This window comes from Netta rufina (genome assembly GCF_964035555.1).
Source record: "Netta rufina genome assembly, chromosome: 21".
Taxonomy (NCBI): Eukaryota; Metazoa; Chordata; class Aves; order Anseriformes; family Anatidae; genus Netta; species Netta rufina.
The window spans coordinates 1,467,893-1,490,401 of NC_140145.1; the positions used below are offsets into that span (position 1 = coordinate 1,467,893).

Below are 22,509 nucleotides of genomic sequence, written 5' to 3' on the forward strand. Positions count from 1 at the left end.
CCCTCGGGGAAGAGCAGGGGAAGCGGGGCCGGTCCCTGTCCCCGTCCCTGTCCCCGTCCCAGTCCCGGTCCCGGTCCCGGTCCCTGTCGCCACCCCTGTCCCCATCCCCATCCCCGTCCGCTGCAGGTATCGGGGGGCTGGGGACAAACAAGCGGGGACCGAGCTGGGAGAAATCCCAACGCCACAACCGCGGCACTTCTCGGCCGCCCCCCGTCAGCTCGTTTCTAATGCCGCTCAGTCCCCCCGCCTGCCGCCCCTCCGTCCCCCTGCTGCCGGCGGGTCCTCACCTGGCACCCGAGCACGCTCCGGGGGACGCTCCGGGCCCCCGCCGTGCCAGGGCAGCCCCCACCCCTGCACCCCGCCGCTGGCCCGGTGCCACCCGGGGTGTGCCACCCCCGTGCCACCCCGGCCCGGCCCCTCCGCTCCCCTCCGCGCCCCTCCGCTCCCCTCCCGCCGGAGGCTGCCTTGGCAGCTCCCCTGCAATTTTGGCAGAGCCGCACCAGAATTGGAGAGAGCGGCGAGGGAGAGAAATTACAAAAAAAAAAAAAAAAAAAAAAAAAAAAGGAAAGAAAAAGGAAAAAAAAAATACAGCCCAATAGCCTGGAGAGGCTTGTGTGTTTGCCCTTTCGTCATGACGTAGTGTCCTGTGCCTCTCTCCCCCCTTCTCTCGTTCCTTTTCCCCTCCCTCCTTCCAACCCCCACACCCCCCCTTCCCCTCACATCCTTGGAAGCAACAATTAAGCAGCTCTGGGATAAAACACACTGACTGCGAGAGCACGGGGGCATTGCTTCAAGAGATGGCAAAGCAGGCAGCTGCACCCCTCCTTCCCGGAGTCCTCCTCCTCTTCTCCATCCTCCCGGCTTCCCAGCAAGGAGGTAAGGAAAGAAAAGGCTCCTTCCCCTTAGCACGGGGAGGCTCTGCCCGGACCTCCCCATCCTGCCCCGGTTGAGGAGGGACGAGCAGTCCCTGCCCTGCCTTGGGGACAACCGGGGGCGGCAGGGCAGCCCGCCTGGGTGCCACCTCCCTGGAGGGCTCCTTGCTCCCCGCATGCCATGCCCAGGCAGGGTGGGATGGCACCCGGGGGGACGCACAGCTCTCCGGGGCAGCACTGCCAAGCACTTTCCGAGGGGGCTCCCAGGCACCGCATCTGGGCACTGGGGATGTGCAGGCACGGTGGGCACTGCAAGTGCCAGGGGCCGGGGGGCTGACCCCCATCGCCCTCCCGGTGTATATCCCGGTGTGGGCTGGGTGTGTGTGTGTGTGTGTGTGTGTGTGCATCCCGCAGCCCATGCGTGCAAGCTGCTGCGTGGTGGCCGTGGCAAAGCCCGCAGTTGGGCACCGCTGCAGAGCACCATGGCCCAGGACTACGGTGCCTGGTCTGGCCCCTGCGCCATCCTCTTGTGCTTGTGTCACCGGTGTCGGGGTGGCTGTGTGTGTCCCCAGTGCCACCCAGACCCCGGCTGGGCAGCACTGGCCGCAGCAGCTGCGTGGCACCTCTGGCACACACACATGCACGTGCATGTGCCAGGGCAGGGGACAAAAGCCACCGTGTGCCAGGGAGCCCCCCGTGTCCCGCTGCACTGCGGGAGGGAGCCGGAGCAGCTCACGCAGCAGGTGCCTGCCCGTGGGACAGCCCGGGGAGAGCTGCTCCCAGCACAGACTTGGAGCTGCCCACAAGGGCAAAACTGGGCAAAGGGCCGCGAGGTGGGGACGGCGTGCTTCGGGGTGGGACAGGCACCTCTGCTGGGGCTGGGTTGAAGGGGGACAGTGCCTGTCTGCCTGCCCGGGGAAAATGCAATGGCTAAAGGGGCAGAGGCAGCAGCAGCGATGGGGACAGTGCCAGAGCCATTGCATGGGGCCAGCAGAGTGGGGACAAGGCAGGATCCCATGGGCAGGGGAGGGCAGTGCCAGTGCTGAGCCACCCAAGGCAGAACCCTCGGGGCTGCTGTCGGCAGCCAGCAGCTCCGTCCACCAGCGCCCTGCTCTGCTCCCAGGACCCTGGCCCCCGGCTGGCCTGTCCCCTGCCATGTGCACAGCGTCACCCCCAGCAGTGCCGAGCCAGCACCCATGGAGCCGAGCTGCTGTCAGTGCCTGATCCTGAGTAGCTTGGGACCCAGGAGCCATCCCTGATGGGATGCAGCTCAGTCCTGGCCACTCTCCGTGCCTGGCAGTGATGCTCTGTGCTGGCTTTGCTTAACCACGGTGGCTTTGCTCACCAGCTCTCACGAAGTTGCCATTTGGGGCAGTCTCAGTGACTTTGGCCCCAGGGTCAGATCCCACAGCATCTGGGGCTGCTGGCCCCCACTCCAGACTCTGGCTGCAGGGGTGGTTGCTGCTTTGGGAAGCAGCTCCCTGAGGAGTGGGTATTGGAGGTGGTCCCAGGGCTGCCGGGGACACTGGAGAACATTTCCCCGTGGAGGAGTGACCGATGTCCCTGCAGCCTGGAGTGCTGCTTTGCACCGGACAGGCTCAGCTCTGCTCAACCAGCCTTGGGGGCCGAGCTGGGACAGGGGCATGGCCAGTGGCACCCACAAGGGTGGTGGGGGTGCACCCACCCGGAGGGAGCTCAGTCAAGGGGGTGAGTTGGTGGCATTTGGGAGGCTCCCAGCAGTGGATTGGGCTCAGCCCCTGCTGCTCTGCACCCCTCTGGACTGCAGGGTTGTTCATGGGGGCATGCATGGCCCATGGGCTGGATTCAGGCTGCTGCACGGGGAAGCTGCTGTAAGAGGTGCCAAGTGTGGCGTTTGGAGGGGGGCACCCATCCTTCAGTGCTTCCTGGGGAGTGACACCCCAGGGATGACAGAGGCACATGGGGGTCCCAGCCCTGCAGGCTCAGGGGCACAGGAGCAGCTGGGCTGGGCAAAGAGGTGCTGGCAATGGGTACAAAAGTCATCCCGTGCTACCTTCATCTCCACCAGGCCTGGCCCAGGCAAGGCCACCAGGAGGGTTTGTCAGATCCCAGTCTGTGTCACCGTGTGTGCTGGGGACCGTCCCAGATGCGATGGCATCTCCCCTCCCCGCCGCCGCAGCAGCCTGGCGAGGCTGCTCCCTTTGCAGGAGCCGCAGGGTGCAGGCTGTCCGCAGGCACCCGGAGATGAAAGCTATGAAAGCTGAGGCTCGGGGGCTGGATGGGAGCCAGGCTCTGGAGGCTGCCTCCCGCTCTCCCGTTAGCTCTCGCTCCCGCCTGGCCTCCCGAGCTGCTACCAGTGGGCTCGGGACACGGCACGACTTCAAAGTTGCCTGGAGACTGCGTGTTTCCAAAACCCATTCTCCCAAAAAAGCACACAGCAAGAGGGAAACGTCTGCCTCAGTTGAGCGCTGAGCCTCCCGCGGGAAGAGGACGGGGGGGTCTATGGAGGCGCGGGGCTGAGGACACGGGGCAAGGGGCTGAGCTGCAGTGGAGCCCAGGCTGTGCATGTCCGTCCTGCTGTGGGTCCTCAGCCCCCTCTTGGATGTGGGAGGAAATAAGCTGTAGAATACAGAAACCATCTGCATTTCTCACTTGGACTGGAATCTGCAAGTAACGCTGCAGGTAGTGGAAATGGAATAATAGAAGTAGTGGTCAGGCTGAAATAGTGCAGCTGTAGTAGTGACCAAACAGTACAGAAATATGGAAGAAAAAGCCTATTTTCTATAAACAACGCCCCACTCCAGGTTCTGAAGCACCTCCATGAGTGCTGCAGCCAGGGCTGTACATTCAGATGCAAATTCTTGGAAAGCGTTGGAAATAGAGCCCTGGGGTGCAGGGTCCAGTCAAGCCCTAGCCCTGTGGGGAAAAAAGAGGATGTGGGAGAAACCCTCCCTTCCCAGCCTGCCAGCAGCCCCTGACCAGGAGCAAACACAGAGCAGGGACCTTCAGCCCCAGCAGGGCTGTGACTCAGTTTCTCCATCTCTGATGTGCCAAGGAGAGGGCAGAAGACCCCCATGCCAGGATCTGACCCCGAGCCAGTTGATGGGCAGCACTTGCCTCCTCCCTGCAGGGTATGGGACAAGTGCAGCTGTGGTGGCACAGCCCTGGAGCCATCCCCGTAGCCCTGGTGCAGCATCTCAGGGTGTGTGGGTCCGGCTAGAGCGTGGAGCTGACCGAGTTTGGTGTCAGAACTGGCTGGGAGCAGCATCCTGCAGAGCTCCTGAGCAACAGCCTCATCTCCCCCAGACCCACACAGCCATCCTGGCTCGTGTCAAGGCAGGTGGTCCCCATCCACCTCCTGACCTGACCTGGAGGGGGCTGGTGAACCCCCGAAAACAAGCACCTCCTCTTTAACCCTCCAGAACACGCATGGCCATGAGGCGCTGGGACTGTGTGGAGCTGAGATGGGAGAGGCATGCAGGGCTGAGCACGGCCTCTGCAAGCCCCCTGGGGAGTCCCAGGGCAGGTGTCCCATGGGCCTTTATGTCCCCGCACACCCTGTGAGGACTGTGAGCTGCACAGCCTCCTCCCAGCTTCTCTGGGGGGCTCCTCCAGGCAGCAATGGGGCAGGGGGCCGGGGGCTCCCCAGGGTGCCCAGCATCCCCCCTGCCGGCAGCAGGGTGCAGCCTGGCCATGGGGACTGCTCCTGGGGACGCTGCGCAGAGCGTCCACGCAGCTGGCTGTGGCCATCCCCTCCCGGCAAGGCGGGCCAGGGAGGCTGGGCGATGTGCGGATGATGTTTGGGAACAGGCAAAGGAGCTGGGCTTTGTTTTTCCAAGCTGGTGGGGGGGGAGGGGGCAGGCGGGGGAATGTGCCGGGAAAGGGAGCTGCTCCGTAAGCCCTGGCCGGCTGCCACCCGGCTGGGCTGGGCTGGGCTGGGGCGGCGGGGCAAGCCGGCCGGTCAGCGGGGAGAGCGATGACCGAGCGCGGCCGCTGCGCTCCGGGGAGGCCAGCTGTGATGGGAACGGGCTCGTGCCCCGAGCCCATGGTTTGGGGATACGCGAGGCCAAATCCCGCTGCTTGGCAACACTGGGGCACATCGGCTGGGCAACACGCCGTGTGTGTGTGTGTGTGTGTGTGTGTGTGTGTGTGTGTGCGCCCATGGGGGTGCTGCTGGGGGAGGCTCTGAGCCCGACGTGTCCCCTGATGTGCGTGGGGACAGTGGCACATGTCCTCCTCGTGTGTGTCCTGACATTCGTCCTTCGCCTGTGCGTGCATCCTGATGGGGGTGCGCGTGTCCCGATGCCTCACCTGTGCCTGTGTGCCCCCCCAGATGAGCACCTGTCCCCGTGAGGCAGGGAGGGGGCTCTGTCTCTGGTGCTCCGTGTGGTGGAGGGCACTCATGAGCAGGGTGCAGGGGACGCCCTTGTCCCTGCCATGCAGGGTGCTCCATGTGCAGCACTGGGTGCCCCCCCTGCTGGGTGCCAGCTCTGCCACCCAGCTGCCACCTGTCCCAGGGCTGTGCCACTGCCTGCACCCAGCTTCGGGGGGTGCCGGGTGCCCTCCGGCCACTGTAACCTTCAGAAACCCCCAAATCCTCCTGCCAGCTCCATTAAGAGTCCCCTGCAGCCCTGCCAGCCCCACCACAAATCCCTTTGCAAGCCCCCCAGTGCCAGAAAGCCCTGCCAGAAGCAAAATATCCCCTGCACTGCGTCCTTGTTCCCCAAACCCTGTCTCCACCCCTTCCATTGTCACGATGGAGCAGGGACCATTGATCTGCCGCACGCTGTCCTGCAGGAGACAGAGCAGGGGCTAAGCCAAGCACCCCAAAAAGCATCACTGCAGTGTTTGAGCACCACTGCTGCCTGCCCTGGAAAGCAGAGGGGCCTGGGAGCTTCTCACTGCACAGGGGCGGACAGAGGGACACAGCTGCCAGGAGGTGGTTCTGGAGACGGCACTGGCTGGGTGATGGGATGGGGTTTGGGCAGCAGAGCTGGATCCCCCCCACTCTCCCCCCATGGTGTAGGGCCAAATCCTGCTGCCACCCCGTCAGACCCTGGGGCAGCTCCAGACCCCATCACCACCGTATTGCTGGAGAAATTGAGGTGTGCAAGGAAAGGCAGGGAGCTGCCCTCGGCTCTTGCCCTGGGGCTGTGCATCCTGCCTCATCTGGACAGAGCTGCACCCATCCCAGGGGGTGCCCCCCCAGTCCAGCTGGACACACAAATCCCTGTGGGGGTTTTAGCGAGGGTCTCTTCTCTTGCAGGGGTTCCTGGTGCTATCCCGGGAGGGGGAGTCCCAGGAGGAGGCTTTTTCCCAGGTAAGGGGACCTGGGCAGTGTGGGGGCATCACAGGGATGGGCAGGCCCTTGGGTGGGCACCCAGGGCACCTCTGAGCCCAGCAGAGCAGGACCAGGGTGCTGGGACACCCTGCCCTGGGCAGCTGAAGCACCACAGCATAGGGACAGGGCTGTATCAGCCCTGGGGTCCCCAGCCCAGGGCTGGCATCTCCACAGCCCTGGCCACAAGGGGCAAAGGCCCAGGGTGACAGCCTGTCCCTAGTGCTCTGGCTAAAGTCCTGGGGACACCACAGAGGACACCCCATCTGCTTGTGTCCCCAGACCCTCAGCGTGGGCAGGGCTGGGTGGGAGCTTGCAGGAGTGGGTGCTAAGCCTGTGTCATTGCTTGCAGGTGCTGGGGTTGGAGGTTTGGGAGCAGGTAAGTGCCGGGGACCCTTCTCTGGGGCGGGGAGGGGGTGGCAGGGCAGAGGCTCAGCCTGTCCCACCCTGTGTCCCCATCCCGGGATGCCTGCAGAGGGGACACGCTGCAGGGAGGGGCACATCTGACCACCCTCCCTCACTCTCCCCCAGGGCTCGGGGCTGGAGGAAAACCTCTCAAACCAGGTAAGAAACCTTTCCTTCCTCTCTCGCCGACTGTGCCAGCAGCCAGGGTGCAGGAAGAGGCCGTGGGGACAGGATGTTCCCTGGCAGCTGCCCACGCTTTCCGCGCTGCCCTGCTGTGCTCACCAAGCTCTCAACAGCCCCAAGGGCTCCATGCGCCTTCATCCTTGTCCCCAGCTTCAGCGTGCTGCCACCTCCTCCACAACTGTTCCCAAGCCCTGGTCTTCAGGTGTCCCCTGCCTGCCTGCACTCATGGCTGGGCAGCTTTTGCTGGGGTTCGTCTGGCCCAGAGAGGAGGGGACAGGCAGGGCCACCACTAGGACTGGGAGGGGATGCAGGCAGAAGGACGCACAGCACTGGGCCTTTTGGGGGACTCCAATCCTGGGGCAGGTCACAGACTGCCAGGCACAGCTGGGAGGTGCTAGGGCAGCACAGACTGCTTGGTTTGGTGCTGGTGGAGACGTCCAGAGCCCCGTAGCCCAGGGGGAGATGCTCTCAGATGGGGACTGCTGTGCCTGGGGCAGGGTGCGCCGGCCTCCTCGGCCCAGCTCCGCGCCGCAGGAGCGCCAGCCCCAGGCGGGGGCCTGCAACCTCCGTTTACTCAGATTTCAGCTCGTGGAAAGAAAAACAAGGCCCTTTATTTCGGCGTAATTAAAACCAAACGCGGTGCAGCCGCGAAGCCCCAGCCGGAGCGGTGTCCGCGCCGTGAGCCAAAGGCAGTGGAATTTGCGCCTGGAGGGAGCGAGCACTGATTAGCCCCAGATGTTGGAAGGCAGCGCTGGCCCAGCCGGAGGGACTCATTCCTCAGCCTGAAACATTTCGGCTCCGTCCCCTCATGGCCTGGCGGGGTGGGGGGCGGGCGAGGCGGAGCGGAGTGGGAAGGGACAGCAGCAGTGATCGGATGGGGACACGTGCCCCATGCCACCGTGGCCGGGTCCTGTCCCCATCCCCCATGCCCTTCCCTGGGGCTGTGGTGGGCTGGGAGCACCAGCAAGCGAGGCGAGACCAGGAGCAATCTGTCCTGCCAGGATGGTGCAAATGGGGACCCCCCACTCAGCTTTTCCTGGTGGGGAACCATCCTGTGCACATCCCCATGCAGCACGATGGCCGGGTCCTGTCCTCCCTGCTTTGCACAGGGAGCAAGCATTGGGGTGGCTGGCAGAGGAAGCTCACAGCTGGATGCTGGAGCTGCGTGGGACTGGGATGGGCAAGGACGGCAGCACCCCAGCCCCTTCCCTGTCCCCGTGCGGGTGCTTCTGCACCCCCCAGCCTCCCTCAGCCCGCTTCTCTTTCCAGGGGTCGGTGGCCTCGGGGGACTTGGCCCTCTTGGCCTCCAGCCAGGTGAGCATGGACAAGAACTGTCCCCAGTGCAGTGTCCCCAGAGAACCTCCCCATGGACTGCGGGTGGCCCATCCCCATCAGCTGTAGGGCAATGAGGTGGCTCCTCCACCACTTCCTCCCATGTGGCCAGGCTGGGCAGCCCCATGAAGCAACAGGGGAGAGGGCCCTGTGTCCCCACGGGGTTGGCAGCAGGGTGGCAGTGCCCCTGCGTGGCACACACAGCAGTCCAAGACACCACGGGGTGCCTGGGTGGCAGGGGAGCAGAAGGGAGCAGGTTTTGGAGGGGATGTAGGGAGAAGAAGTGCAGGGCACAAGCCAGGCTGGCACCGCAGAGCTGTCCCCACGCAGATGTCACCTAACACTGCCTTGCACTGCCTCATGCCAGCTCGCCACCCCTCACCGCCACCGCAGCCTGGGGGTGCAGGCACCTTCTTGCTCCCCGGGCTCACCCTGCCCCTTCTCCCCTCGCAGGTGCTGCAGGTCTGCTCCCAGGAGGTGGCTTCCCCGGGGGCATCTTCCCAGGTGCTGCATCCGCAGCCGCTCTTAAGGCTGCTGCGAAAGCTGGTGAGTGCTCAGGGTGCCTGCTGTGATGCTGGGGGGCAACACTGGGCTTGGGCATCCTCAGGGCTCTGGGGGCCCCCTCTATGCCCAGCCTTTCCTGAGGATGGGGGGCTGCAAGCAGGAGATGTTGCTCTCTCTGCCAGCACCACCTGGCGCCTGTTCTTGTGCTGAGAAAGGGGCTTTGGTCAAGCTGGAGCCACCAGGAGCATGAAGCCCCCTGTCCTGGGACTGGGTCCCTTGTCCAAACCTGGGGGACACATCTCCAGTGCTCCTTGGGGTGTCCCCTGGGGCCATCCCTTCCTTTGGCACCTCTCCAACCACCCACAGCCCAAAGGTGGCATCTCACTCTGTGCCCTTCTTTTTCCCAATGTCCCCAGGTGCTGGTCTTGGTGGCGTGGGTGGAGTTGGTGTTCCTGGAGGCCTTGGGGTCTCCGCAGGTAGGAAACGCCCTGTCCCTGTACCCCTAGCCCGTGGCAGTGCTGAGTGGGTTCTCAGGGCTCTCTGCCACCGGCAGGTGCTGTAGTGCCCCCAGGAGGGGTACAACCTGGGGTCGGCGCGGCAGGGAAGCCCCCCAAAGTACCAGGTGGGTGCACGGCCCAGGAGGGGCTGGTGGTGGTTGGGGAACGGCTCTGGCTGGGGGCTCACCGCTGCCTTTCTCATCCTGCAGGTGCTGGCATCCCTGGAGCCTTCCCAGGTGGTGGCGTGCTCCCTGGTGCAGGTGAGCTGGGGTCCCCATCCTGCAGCAGCACCCTGACCTCCGAGGGGGTCCTTATCCCATGGGAACACCCATGGGAACATCATCTGAGTGGGTCCCCATCAAAGGACAGTAACCCAGCCTGCAAGGGTGGCCCCATCCCTTTGTATCATCCCTACATCCGATGGGGTCCACATCCTGTGGCAACACTCCAGCTTTCAAGGGAAGCCCCATGCAACAGCAGCACCCATCCCTTGAGGGGGTTCCCATCCCACGGTGGCACCCCAGCCTGCAAGGCAAAGCCCACCCAAACGTGGCACCCCAACCTCTTGGGGTTTTCCTATCCCACAGCAGCACCCCAATCTCCAAGGGGGTCCCCATCCCAAGGCAACACCCCAGTGCCCGACCCTCCTAGCTGGCATCGGTGCTCTCATGGCCAGCTGTGCCCTGGCCCCATGTCCCTGTCCCGGTGTGCTCAGTCCCACTGGGACACCACTATCAGCCTGCCCAGCTGTCACTTTTCCTAAAGTGACATCTTTATGGTGCCAGAGGCAGGGGCCTGTGGCAGCAAGGGGCACCAGCACGGGACACAGAGCGGAGCTGGCGTGGGCCACGCGGGGGCAGCTCGCCTGGCCAAGGGCTGTGGAGGGAGGAGACGGGTGGCGGGGGCAGGAATTCCTCACTGCAAAGCAATCTGGGGAGGAAAACTTGTGAAAACAAGATGTTTCGACATTGTCAGAATGGGAAGTGTGTTGTTGCTGGTCAGGAATGTCTTTCCATGTCTGAAAATGCGTGAGTTATAATGAAAGACATTTGTAAAAGGGGGGGGGGAGGGGGGGGCTGGAGAGAAAAATACAAACAAGCAAAACCGAAGCAGCTCAGTTTTTCCGTTTTTTTCCCTGGTTGCCTCTGGAGGGTGAGGGCTGGGGGGGGCAGGACCCCACCTCCAGCCTGGGGGGGGCTCGGGTGCCTCCCAGCTGGGTCTGGCTGCGGGGAGCACGTCCTCTCTGGCTGCGCCGGTGCTGGGTGCAGAGTGCTGAGCCGGGCAGGCTGGCAAGGATTTGGGTGGTGGGGGCGGTTGGGTCATGGCAGGAGCAAGGTCTGGAGGGTTTTTCCCTTGCACCCAGCCAGAGATCGTGGGTCTGGGGTACCAGTAACACCAAGAGGCCCCACCACGCTCACCCGTCCCCTCTGCTCCATCCCAGGTGTCCGCTTCCCTGGCGTAGGGGTGCTGCCTGGCGTTCCCACCGGCACCGGCGTCAAGGCGAAAGGTCCAGGTACGTCCCTGCTCCTCCGCGCACGGCAGGGTCCAGGGCTGTCCGTGGGCCACCCCCCGGGCTGACCAGGCAGGATGTCACGGGCTGTTGTGGAGCCCTGGGGACTGGCCCCATGACTCACGGGGACATTTGTGTTTCTCCCCAGGAGCAGGAGCCTTCGCAGGAATCCCTGGTGAGTGTCCCCTCTTTCCCGCCTGTCCTTCTCTTCCTTTCCAAGCTTCTCCATCACTGCTGTGGCCTCCTCACACCAAAAGGTGCCTCAGGGGCTTCCCAAGCCGTGGCCGGGGACCCGGGGTGCCGCGGGCACCCCCCTCTCGCAAGGTCTGGTGGCAGCCTGGGCAAGGGCTCCAGGTGAGCGTCTGCTGTTGGCTTTGCAGGACTGGGAGGCTTTGGAGGCCAGCAGCCCGGAGTCCCTCTGGGGTATCCCATCAAAGCTCCCAAGCTCCCAGGTAAGCGGCCACAGCCAGCAGGGGTGCGGGTGAGGGCCCCGAGCAGTGCCAGGGGGACCCCACGTCCTCACTGCCCCGGGCTGAGCCCCGGTGGCCCTGGGTCCCCCGGACCCGGCAGTGCTGGCGCTGGTAGGGGACAGCAGGACGGAGCCGGGCACTGCTGGGCGGGCGATTCCAGCTGCTGCCCACAGCCCCCAGGGCAGATCCTGCCCAGGGCTGCCGCTGCTCCTGCTCCCGGCCCCAGGGTGATGCTGTGCCTTCCGCTGGCTGCCAGGTGTGCCGGGGACAAGCAGGCGTGCTCTGGGGATGTGCGCTGGGCAAGGCCATCCCAGGCTGGCTCCACAGCCCCCTCCTGGCACCAGGCACATCTTTCCAGGAATCCTCTGCTTCCTGTGGCTCCTGGGGGCCAGGGGATGTGCTGGGCATCACCAGACGCTCACCCAGGCTGAACGTCCCCTCTTGGGGACCGCTAACCAAGGCCACCACCAGCAGGCTGGCAGTGGGGACGGAGCACAAGGCAGGTCTCCCTCCTCACTGCCTGCAGAGACGATGCTCAGCCCCAGCCCAGGGGTGCTCAGCACCCCTTTCCCAGCCTGTGCTGCTCCAGTGGCATCTGTCACCTGTCCCCGCGCTGGGTGCCAGACCTGCCTGTCCCCAGCCAGCCGTGCCCGGCAGGGACAGCAGCAGGATGGCAGTGCCAGGCAGCAGGGATGAGGTGACACAGCCTGTCCGGGGACGCCAGCAGCTGACAGGCCCACCGCAGTGACATCCAGGGCAGGAAGCCAGATCTGGCCAGGGATCCACATCCCTGGGGTGCCAGAGTGAGAGTAGGTCCACGGGCTTTATGGGCTTTATCCTGGGGTGGAGCCCACCCTGGGGCACACACCCCTCCCCACCACGGGCGCCAGACCCAGCAGCTCTGCCGGCTTCCCCCGCCAGGGCCCACGGCTGCGAGCGGCAGCAGAAATACTTGGCCAGCGCCCGCTTCCTCCCGCAGAGGCTCGTTACGCTCGTTAGGGTGACCCAGCCCCGCGGAGATCGGATGCCGTCTGGCCGCCCGGCCCCAGACTGCCTTTCATGGGGTGCCTGGTGCGGGCACCTGGCCACGTCCCGGCGGCCCTGCCAGTGGCCTGCAGCCCAGACGGGGCTGACCCACTTTCTGGGGAGCCGCCGTGCCTAAATCGGAGGAGGGAGCCCCACCAGCAGCGAGTGGCTGCGTCACCCCTCTCCCTCCCTGGGGACCCCTGTCCCTGTGGCTGCAAGGCCGGCAGTGGCGGTGGTGGTGCCACCCCTTGTAGGGTGCAGTAGGATAGCGGTGCTGTCCCCCAGCCCGGTTTCAGGTGCTGTCCCCCCCAGGATCCCACCTTGTTACTCCCCAGCAGCTTGGGGACACACTGGGCCGGCTGTCACAGCTCTTGGTTTGAGCAGGGCAATGCTGCAGGTGGGATTGGGAGCTGCTGGAAGATGTGTGACACGTCCCTGTGTCCCCCGTGTCCCCTGCACTGCATGCCGGAGCTGGCGAGCACAGGGCAAGAGGGGATGAGGGGCGAGCACTGAAAATGACATGTTCAGAGGAAAGTCTCCTTTCTGGAGGGATTGCTGAAAATGCCCCAGGCAGCTCCCGCTCTGGGCTGCTCTGACTCAGGAGGGGTCCCCAAGGCCACCCCACTTTCTGGGGGTGCAGGCTGATGCTGTGGCTGAAATCAGGGTCCCACCTGGTGTCGTAGAGAAGGGAATGGTGCCCCAGTGCCCAGCCACACCAAGGTGGTCTCAGGGCTGGGAAAATCGGTTCCCATGCCAGCCGCTGCGTCCATCGGCACTGGTGATGCTGGTGGCTGTCCTCGTGCTGGTGCCAAGGGGGTGAGCACCATCCGGGTGGGTGGCAGTGGCTCTGCGGAGCTGGGGTTGGACCAGCAAAACCCCTGGAGCTCCAAGGGCTTGGACCTTTGGTGCCACCTCCACGGGTGTCACCCAGTCAGTGCCAGGCGGCTCTGGGGCAAGCGAGGCGCTGGTGGCACTGGGTGCCCCTGGGGACCCCGGACACAGCTGCCGGATGCAGAGCCCATCCAGCCTTGTGTGGCACCCGGTGGAAAGGGCTGCCGGGGGTGTGGGGGGAAATGCGGTGCGCACATGTGGCTGTGGGAGGGGATGCCTGGAGGGACGCCTTCTCACGAGCATCCTGGCCACAGGCGCCGGCCCTGCCCGTGGCTGGGGAGCTGGGTGTCCGCGGGGCACCCCTGCCGTGTGCGGCCCCAGCTGCCACCAGAAGGGACACAGCAGCTTGTCCCTGCTCCTCAGGCTGTGGCCACTGCCATGCAGAGAGGCGGGGATCCCCGCGCTGTCCCACGCATGGGACGCCGCTCTTTCACAAGGAGCCATCTCCCCGGCCGCGATGTTCCTTCTCGTAATCCCCCGCCGTCCCTTCTTGCCGACCTCCTAATGAGGTCACGTTTCAGCGGAGGCTCCCAAGCCCTGATTCCAATTAAAGCCTCGCGTTTGGAGCCGGCCTTGGCGCAGCCAGCTGGGTACAGCTCTCGCCGCGGGGCTCCTGGGGGGCCCCCTGCCGAAACAGGGTCACGGGAGGCTCTGGCAAACACACGCTCATGTTGGAAACCAGCTCTGCGTGCTGCAGCCCTCAGCATGGGGCTCACTTCTGGAGCTGCTGTGGAGAGGGGCACCTCCGGGAGGTCCCGTCACGAGGTGGGGGCGCACCCCAAAAAAGATTTTCCTGACTTGTAAGGAGCCCCGGTGCTGAGGGCTCGCGTTGCACAGCCAGCTGGCAAAGAGGGGCTACACTGCGGGGCAGAGGGGGCACAGCCACCAGCAGCCAGGTGCTAACCAGCCGCCTTCTCTCCTCTCCAGGTGGCTATGGATTGCCCTACAGCACTGGTAAGCTGCCCTATGGTGAGTGCTCATAGCCCTTGCTCCACGGTCGTAGCTGCTCACAGAGTCTGGGCTGTGTGAGGAGCACCCTGACCCGGGGCAAAGCGACCCACGCTGGGTGGGGACGCGGGCAGGGCAGAAGGACAGGGATGGGGTGGTGCCCACGGGCACCCCCCACGCTGGGCATCCCGTGCCATGGGGCCAGCAGCTCTTGGCTCATGCTGGCTAGGATATATCGTGTGCTGCAGCCAGCTCTGTTCAGGGAGGTTTGAGGTGGCATCTCCAGCCTGGGGCTGGCTCGGGTGTCCCCAGCATGTCCCCAGATGTGGGGTTGGAGCTGCTGTCTGCCTCGCCCCCCCTCTTGAGGGCCAGATCCTGACCTTGCTGTGTTTTCTCTTTGTGTTTGCAGGTCTCGGACCTGGTGGGATAGGAGCAGGACTTGGTGCTGGAAAGGCTGGGTACCCCACTGGGACAGGTACGGCCCCTTCCCCAGCAGTCCTGTGGGGTGGCAGGGACCCGCAGAGTATGGCAGAGAGAGCAAGCACCCCCTTAGCTTCAGCAGTCACTGGACGGGATACGCAGCATTGTCTGGTGGCCCCAGGGTGGCCAGAGAGGGGCTAGGAACAGCCTGGGGTGGGCTGTGTCACCTTGCTAAGGAGAGGGGGCAGCTGCTGGTGGGAGGCACCAGTCCCCAGGACTGGGAAGGCTGTGCTGGGATGGCCACAGGCCCTCAGCATCTCCTCATGTCCTTCCCCAGGAGTTGGAGCACAGGCAGCAGCAGCGAAAGCGGCAGCTAAGTACGGTGAGTACCCTGTACACCTAGTACACTGTTGTGCTCCGTGGGCACAGACAGTGCCTGTGTCCCCGCCCGGGTGGCTGCTGTCCCCCTCCCAGGCTGAGGGAGGCCGGTGGTGTCCCCTTCCCACGCTGACATCCTCTTTTCCCCCCTCAGGAGCCGGTGTCCTGCCCGGGGCTGGTGGCATCCCAGGGGTTGGCGGCGTGGTGCCGGGCGTCGGCGTTGTCCCAGGAGTTGGAGGTGAGGCTGGGCTCAGCCCCGGGGTGCGGATGCCGATGTCCCCCCCCCGTCCCACACCCCTGACTCTATTCTGCTACACCGGCAGTCGGAGGGCCGGCAGCTGCAGCGGCAGCAGCGAAGGCAGCAGCAAAGGCAGGAGCCTACGGTGAGTCCCTGCTCTCGGCAGGGCTGAGCAGCGCTGGCGTGGCTTCACAGGGTGCTGCCCTCTGGGATGCTCGCCCAGCCCAGGCTCCCGCATGGCTCCAGCATCTGCGTGCCCATGCTTGGGGCGAGTTGATCCCTTCTGCTGAGCCATTGCGGGCTGCAACACCCCCGTAAGGCTGCAGGGGGGCTTTCCCCCTTCTTGCAGCAGCTTGGCATTGCAAAGCCTCCGCTGCCTGCGCTGGAGGACGTGGGGACGTGGCAGGTCCAGGCTGTGACAGTTCCTGCAGTCCCGCTGGGAGGGCGTCTGCAGCGAGGCATGGCTCATGAGCAGAGGGACAAGCTGGGCTCTGCAGATCGCATGCTCGCTGCTCCCCTTGTTGGCAGAGGGAGCCGGTTTCGCAGGAGCAAGCACGCGCTCATTGGAGCATCCAGAGGAAATGCGTCAGCCCCGGGAGCAGCTGGGATTTACGAGCCCGTCCTTGGGGGACCTCGGGGTCCCGCCAGCTGCCACCAGCTCCCGAGCGGCCATGTGGGCTCCCAGGCTGGGAGCTGGGAATCCCCTGCCCGGGTGCGTGCGAGCGGCGGGGCCATCGCACACCCAGGAGTGGAAGCATCCCAGGGCTCGGTGGAGAGCAGCACAGCAGCCAGAGAACATCTGCTGCCAGGGGGATTTGCTGTTCCTGGAAGCCCACCCCATGCCCGTGCCTGCTGGGCAAGTGGGAGCCCCAGCTTGGGCACCCCAGCCCTGGAGGATGCACGTGTGGGCACTGGTCCCTTAGCAGACATTCTGGGAGGTGCTGAGCCCGCTGATGCTCCAGCTTCTGGCTTTGCTTGAGGGGTCCATAGCCACATGCTCTGGGGCCGGCAGCATGGTGCATTTTGGGGTGCTCTGACTGCTCTGCTTCCCTCCAGGTGCAGGGGTGCTGCCTGGTGTCGGCGGTGTGCCAGGCCTCGTGCCCGGTGTTGGTGTTGTGCCTGGTGGTGTCCCCAGCTTGGTGCCCGGTGTCGGAGGTATCCCCGGGGTGGCAGGTGACTGTTTCTGTGAGTGTTGTCCCCACGGCGGGTGGCACGGGGGCAGGTGGCTCAGGGTCCCTCTCTCTCCTGTCCTCAGGAGTTGGAACGCCAGCAGCAGCAGCAGCAGCAAAGGCAGCTAAGTATGGTAAGTACCGTAGGGGGCAAGGAGACCCCCATCCACTCCATTATCCTGGGGATGCCTCTGTGGGACTTGGGGTGCCACCAGGCAGGTGGCTTTGCCCTGGAGATCACTCCTGGTGGATCTTTATGGGGAAGCATCCAGGCGCTGGATGTGCCCAGCCTGGCTTCCCAGCTGCTCTGCCTGGGCTCGCCTTTGTCCCCTGCCTCTGTCCCTCCCCAGGTTTCTGCAGGCCGTGATGCTACTGGTGTTTCATGGGGGTGAATGGATGAGAACAAACTGACTTTGTTTGGTTCTCGTCTGAAATTTTTGGTTTCGTTCCAAAAAAACAGTGGGATCCGGCAAGCACACCTGATTTGGTCTAGCAGGACTGCGGGTCCCAGCAGGGGCTGACACCCCAGCACCTTGCACAGCAGTGAAGCTGGGAGGCTGGGCTCGGAGAGCAGGCACAGTGGAGGGCTAGACCATTGTTGGCCATTTCTTTCATTTGTTTTCTGCATCATTCAGGATGAAAAAAAAAAAAAAAAAAAAAAGCAATAAGTGGATAGGATTTAGGGAGAAAATTGGCAATCTTCTTGGCCCCTGCTCTCACACACCAGTGAGCTTTTCATTGCTGAGCTTCTCCCTGAATCCCAGCACTTCCAGGTGGCTACTGGGGGCCACCAGCCACTTCTCTGTGCCCTTTTGGGCCGAAAGGCTCCATCTCCTCATGCCGAGGATCATCTGGAGCCCCCCGTGGCATCGTTCCCTGTGCTGGTGAATTCCTAGCTTCTTGGGTGACCCAGCACCAGGCGCGTGTCCCAGCCGCCTGCAGGGATGAGGCACGGGGTGCTTCCCCCCATGGCATGATGGCAAGGGCAGACCTTCCTCCTTGTCCCATGGCTCAGCCACTCCAAATTCTCTCCTCTTGCTGCCTGCAGGAGCCGGCGTTGGTGTTCCTGGTGTTGGTGTTCCTGGCATCGGCGGCGTGCCCGGTGTGCCCGGCGTTGCTGGTGTCCCCGGCGTGCCTGGTGTCCCTGGCGTGGCTGGTGTCCCTGGCGTGGTGCCTGGTGTCGGAGGTGAGCGAAGGGGCTGGGGACACAAGGGGACAGCGTGGTGCTGGCCTCTCTGCTCCCCCTGACACCCTTCCTTCTGTCCCCACAGTGGGTGGCCCAGCAGCTGCTGCCGCAGCGAAGGCTGCAGCGAAAGCGGCCGCATTTGGTGAGAGACCTTCGTCCTTTGTGCTGGGATGGAAGGAGGGAGAGGTGTTACAAATGGCTGGGGCGTGGGGCTCGGACGCATCCCTGGTCCTCTCTGCAGGATCAGGGCACCTGCCCGGGGCTGGTGTGCTGAGGGTTGGTGTAACGAGAGTTGGTGTAACAGGAGCTGGTGTGCCTGGAGCCGGTGTTCCCGGAGTTGGAGTACCTGGAGTTGGAGTACCTGGAGTTGGCGTTCCCGGCGTTGGCGTTCCTGGAGTTGGTGTTCCTGGCGTTGGTGTTCCTGGAGTCGGTGTGCCTGGTCTGGTACCCGGTGAGATGCTCTCTAAGGGATGCTCAGGGATGCCTGCAGTGCTGCTGGCCAGTAGGCACTGGCGTGGCCACTGCAGGCCGTCACTGCCCCTCACTCTTCCCCTCTCCCCCAGGAGCCGTCCCTGATGCCGCCGCTGCTGCCAAAGCGGCTGCCAAAGCAGCCAAGTATGGTAAGACGGGCTCACTCCGGGGTTACCCCGCACGCCCTGCCTCCTGCCACCTCCCCGCTCCAGGCTGCTTCCCCAGCTGGGGCTGAGGCACTGCATGGGGTCCCCATGAGTCGGGGTGAGGGGTGAGAACTCTGCGCGTGGGATGAGGTCCTGGCTGCGTCAGGGGATGCTCTTCAGAGAGCTGGTCTGCATGGAGGCTCCTAGGTCCATCATCCGTGTGCCTTCTCATACATTCATCCATCCATCCTACATTCTACTCACACATCCGCACCACCGTCCCCTCATCCCCTCATCCATCCACCCGCACCTCACCTCCATCCACCCACCCATGCACATCTCATTCCCTCCATTCACCTCACCACCCACCCATCCATCCACTACCCACTCCATCCATCCATCCATCCATCCATCCATCCATCCATCCATCCATCCATCCACCCACCCACCCACCCACCCACCCATCCACCCACTACCCACTCCTCCATCCATCCACCATCCTTCCCACCATCTCTCCCACCGCCCTCCCACCTGCACCTCTGTCCATCCCAGACCTCTCGCAGCCCCCGTCTCTCTTCCTGAGCTGGAGCCCCAGTCCTTCTCCTTCTTCTTGCAGGGGCAGGTGGCCTGGCTCCTGGCATAGGTGGCCTGGCTCCTGGTGTGGGTGGCCTGGCTCCTGGTGTAGGTGGCTTGGTTCCTGGTGTGGGTGGCCTGGCCCCCGGCGTTGGAGGTGTCCCAGGTAAGGCAGGTGGTGATGGCAGCTGGGCTGGCACTGGGACAGGGCTGGGGCAGGACGGACACCTCGGACTCCCTCGGTGGTCTCCGTCAGCTCGGGGCCATCTGTTGGTGGATGCCAAGGTGGCAGAGATGGGCTTTGCCCAGCACTGCTGGGGAGGCTCCCCCCAGGGATGCTGACCCTTGTCTCGCTGTCCCAGGAGTCGGAGGTCCGGCGGCAGCAGCAAAAGCAGCAGCCAAGGCAGCCAAGTACGGTGAGTACATCTCCACGCAGGGCTAGCGTATGCCGGCACGGCATTGCCCAGCCCCATGCAGCCCTGGGCTGTGTCCTCACCCCCTCTCCTGCAGGTGCCGGTGTCGGAGGGGTACCAGGCGTGGTGCCCGGTGGTCCCGGTGTGCCAGGAGTGACACCCGGCGTTGGCGGCGTCCCTGGGTTGGTGCCGGGCGTGGGGGTACCCGGTGCCGGCGTTCTCCCCGGGGCAGGTGAGGGCAGCACTGCACCCAGATGTGGGGGGTGGGTGGGATGGGGGGCACGGGGGTGCCTGTCCTAAACGCGGTGCCCTTTTTTGCTTTGCAGGCATCCCCCAAGTAGGGGTGCAGCCAGGTGCTAAGCCTCCCAAGTTCGGTACGTATCGCTGCCACCCGTCCCCAGCCTGCTCCCCCTTGGGCACCCCGTGTTGATATCGGGGTGCTGGCCCCTCTTCATGTCCCCACATGCCCTGCACAGCCCTGGGCATGGGGGGGTGGCACGCTGTCACCCCTGGGTGCAGAGTGCCACCCGGTACGGTGGCTTCTTCCCACCCCAGTCACCCCGGGGACATTTTCCTCCCGCTCTGCACTGCCTGCAGCAAGGCACCAAGCAGAAGGCCTCCAGGTCTTTCTGTGCTGGGGGAGGTGGGAAGGGTGCCAGGGCCACCCCTGGGTGTTCACTGCCTCCCCCGAGCTCCCTGTGCAGGCTGTGGGGACGTGGTCTCACTGCCTCTCTCCGACAGGCGTTCCCGGAGCTGGAGTCCCAGGGGTTGGTGGCATCCCAGGTAGGTGCTGTGCGGGCAGGGGGTGCTCCCCCAGGGCATGGGGCTGCATCAGGAAGGTCTGGGCTTGTGTGGGGCTGGGTGAGCAGCAAGTTGGACCCCGGGCTGGTGCTGGAGCTGCGATGCTCCCTGCAAATCCCCCCACCATGTGAGCCAGGAATGATGGCAAAGCCAGTGCTGCCGTGCCCGGTGTCCCTGGTCCCCACCTCCCACCCCAGGCCAAATCCCTGGGCACAGACCCCACAGCCCCACGCTGCGTCCCCATGGTCCCCTGGGAGTGCTCACCCAGGCTCCTCACCACAGGTGGCCTCGGAGTTGGTGGCCTCGGAGTTGGTGGCCTTGGTGCTGGTGGCCTTGGTGCTGGTGAGTGGTGCTGGTGGGCTCGGCACTGAGGGTCCCACAGAGGGGTCTGTGCAGGGTGCTGAGAAGGAAGGGGCATCAGGGGAATGCAGGAGATTCAGGGCCACTTCTGTCCCCTCCTGGCCGTGACCCCATGGGCTGGGATTTGGGGGAGCAGTGCCCAGCTGGGTGCTGTCCCACCCTGAGGGAGCCGGGGCCACTCTGCGGTCCCACAGCGTGTCCCCTCCCCGCTGTCACCGTGCCCCGTCTGTGCCTGCTGCCTGCCAGGGGTACAATGGGAGGGGACGGCCCCCACCAAGCAGCTACCAAGGGCCCCAGCCCCAGCGTGTCCCAGGCTGTGGGGACAGGAGATGGTACAGCAGTGTCCCCAATACGTGGAGACACCCGGGGACCCTCTGGGCTGGTGGGGGGCTGCACTGACACCCACCTTTGCTGCTGCAGGGCTCTTGTATCCAGGAGCTGCTGGAAAACCACCCAAGCCAGGTAAGGAGCGGGGACAGCCCTGGCCAGCGGGGTGACATCCCTGTCCCCACGGCCGCCACCCTCACCAGGGCTCTCCCTTCCCGCAGGTTTTGGTGCTGGGGGGCTGCCAGGTGAGTGCCGGGGCCAGGGGCCAGGGTGGGACCCTGTCACCGACCGCACTGCCCCACTCGCTGTCCCCACCCCGCCGGGCACGCAACAGCCTCGCGGGGTGCGCTGAAGCGGGGTGGGCACCCAGGGGTGCTGCTGGGCGCGGGGGCTCTTGGGGCAGCTCACGCCCAGCTTGCTGCAGGCTTGGGGACACTGCGGCCACGCAGGGCTGGGGTGGCAGCGCTGTCACCGGCTGTCACTTTTTCCCCAGGGCCCGGAGTTCCCGGCTTTGGCGTGTCACCGATATTTCCAGGTACCTTCCCCTGCGTGCCCTGCCCGTGGGGACACACGCAGCCGCAGGGCACGAGGACACGGCCACGGGGAGTGGGGCTGGGCTGGGCTGGGGGGCACGGGGCCGAGCATCACTGAGGCTTTGCTGTGCTTTCAGGTGGGGTCGGCGGCCAGCTGGGATTTGGCGGTGAGTGCGCCCCAGCCGGGCGGGTTGGGGACAGCGGGCGGGGGGTCACCTCCCCAGGGGGCACCCGTGGAGCCCCCCACCCCGCTCACCCTCTCCGTCTTGTCCCCGCAGGGAAGCCCCCCAAGACCTTCGGAGGAGCCCTCGGGGCCCTGGGCTTTAGAGGTGAGCGCCGCCGGGTCCCCCGCCACCCCTGCCCGGCTTCCAAGCCCCCTGCCGGGGCCCGGGGGGGCTGACCCGGTGTCCCCCCCCCCAACCCAGGTGGAGTCGGCTGCGCACAAGGGAAATACTGCGGGAGGAAGCGGAAGTAACCGCCCGCCCCACCGATAACCTCATGAACTTTGGTGCTACTGCATGGTCCAGAATGTAAATCCCCAGCCCAGCTGAGACCCCCCTGGCCCCCCGGCCCCACACTCCCGGGAGGGACCCCACGGTGCGGCAGCAGCGCCGGGGCCTGCCCCCACCCCGGGAATTCTCCCCCCGACCCCCCCAGGGAGCGCGGAATAAACTGCGGGGAGCAGCTGTCCCCCTTGGTGCTATCGCTCCCTGCGGGGGGGCCTGGGACCCCCCCGACACCCCCTGCCCCGGTGCTGCCCCCCGGGGTGGGTGGCGAGAGCTGACCCGGGGGGGGGGCAGGCTGGGGGGGGGCACGAGGGGCACCGGGGGGGGAAGGAGGGAGGGAGGGAGGGGGTCCCGGCGGCAGGGGACAACGTGGGGGGGCTTGTCCCCGCCGCCCTGCGACCCCCCCGGCTCCCTTCATGTTACTCACTTTGATATAACTGGGTGGGACGCCCTACGCAGGGGGAATCGCTGCCAACAGACTAATAAAGGACAAGTTTTTAAAGGATTCTGCCTCCGTCCTGCTTCTGCGTCCCCCTGACACCCTCCGTGGTGACACCGGGGACATGTGCGGGGACATCCCGGGCCCCCAGGGGGGTGTCCATGCCCTGAGACGGGGCGACAGCCTCGGGACACGGGGGGACAGCCCTGCCCTGCTCCGTGCCGATAGCCTGGGGACCCCGGGGGTGGCACGTGGGAACAGCCCGGGGGCGCAGGGGAAATGCGTGCCTCGACCCACGGTGACAGACCAGCCCCAGAGGGACACCTGCGGGGACAGCCCTGCCCTTCCCCGAGGTGACACCGGGGGACACCCCCTGCCGGCCCCGTCACACCCCCCCGGGCCCCTCGGTGACCCCCAGGCACCAGGGGACGCCCGTGCCCAGCTCCACGGGGGCATCCCGGGCACCGCGGGTCACCCCCTGCCTGCCGCGGACACCCGCGGACGCCCCCCCGGGCCCACGGCGACCCCCGCCACCCCCCCCAAGCCCCGCCCCCGGCCCCGCCCCCTGCCCAGGCCCCGCCCCTCCCCGCCCCC

General features: G+C 65.4%; 1 protein-coding gene across 12 annotated transcripts; it reads left to right on the forward strand.

Annotated features, from left to right (window-relative positions):
- Positions 1 to 764: 764 nt before the first annotated feature.
- ELN (elastin) lies at positions 765 to 21,762 on the forward strand. Of its 12 annotated transcripts, none has more exons than XM_084299405.1 (35): positions 765 to 876; positions 6,118 to 6,171; positions 6,542 to 6,568; positions 6,721 to 6,753; positions 8,047 to 8,091; positions 8,563 to 8,655; positions 9,030 to 9,089; positions 9,167 to 9,235; positions 9,320 to 9,370; positions 10,552 to 10,623; positions 10,769 to 10,795; positions 11,001 to 11,072; positions 13,935 to 13,976; positions 14,365 to 14,430; positions 14,713 to 14,757; positions 14,908 to 14,991; positions 15,077 to 15,136; positions 16,048 to 16,164; positions 16,247 to 16,294; positions 17,209 to 17,346; positions 17,432 to 17,488; positions 17,651 to 17,797; positions 17,910 to 17,966; positions 18,580 to 18,702; positions 18,899 to 18,952; positions 19,047 to 19,181; positions 19,276 to 19,323; positions 19,691 to 19,732; positions 20,033 to 20,092; positions 20,531 to 20,572; positions 20,659 to 20,682; positions 20,931 to 20,972; positions 21,108 to 21,137; positions 21,249 to 21,299; positions 21,396 to 21,762. In XM_084299405.1, exons 1-35 carry the CDS (start codon positions 798 to 800, stop codon positions 21,443 to 21,445), a joined length of 2,244 nt encoding a protein of 747 aa, XP_084155531.1. In that variant the 5' UTR covers positions 765 to 797; the 3' UTR covers positions 21,446 to 21,762. The 12 variants fall into 12 exon arrangements, with proteins under 12 accessions (XP_084155531.1, XP_084155536.1, XP_084155535.1 ...); XM_084299410.1 differs by having other exon boundaries at positions 13,935 to 13,961; XM_084299409.1 differs by having other exon boundaries at positions 9,176 to 9,235.
- Positions 21,763 to 22,509: the final 747 nt, after the last annotated feature.

Excerpts from the sequence above, each read along its gene's own strand:
- ELN (XM_084299405.1), top strand. The coding sequence starts at position 798 with ATGGCAAAGCAGGCAGCTGCACCCCTCCTTCCCGGAGTCCTCCTCCTC. Across the intron at positions 20,093-20,530 it reads TGCTGGTGGCCTTGGTGCTG|GGCTCTTGTATCCAGGAGCT; the intron begins GTGAGTGGTGCT and ends TTGCTGCTGCAG. Across the intron at positions 21,138-21,248 it reads CGGCCAGCTGGGATTTGGCG|GGAAGCCCCCCAAGACCTTC; the intron begins GTGAGTGCGCCC and ends TTGTCCCCGCAG.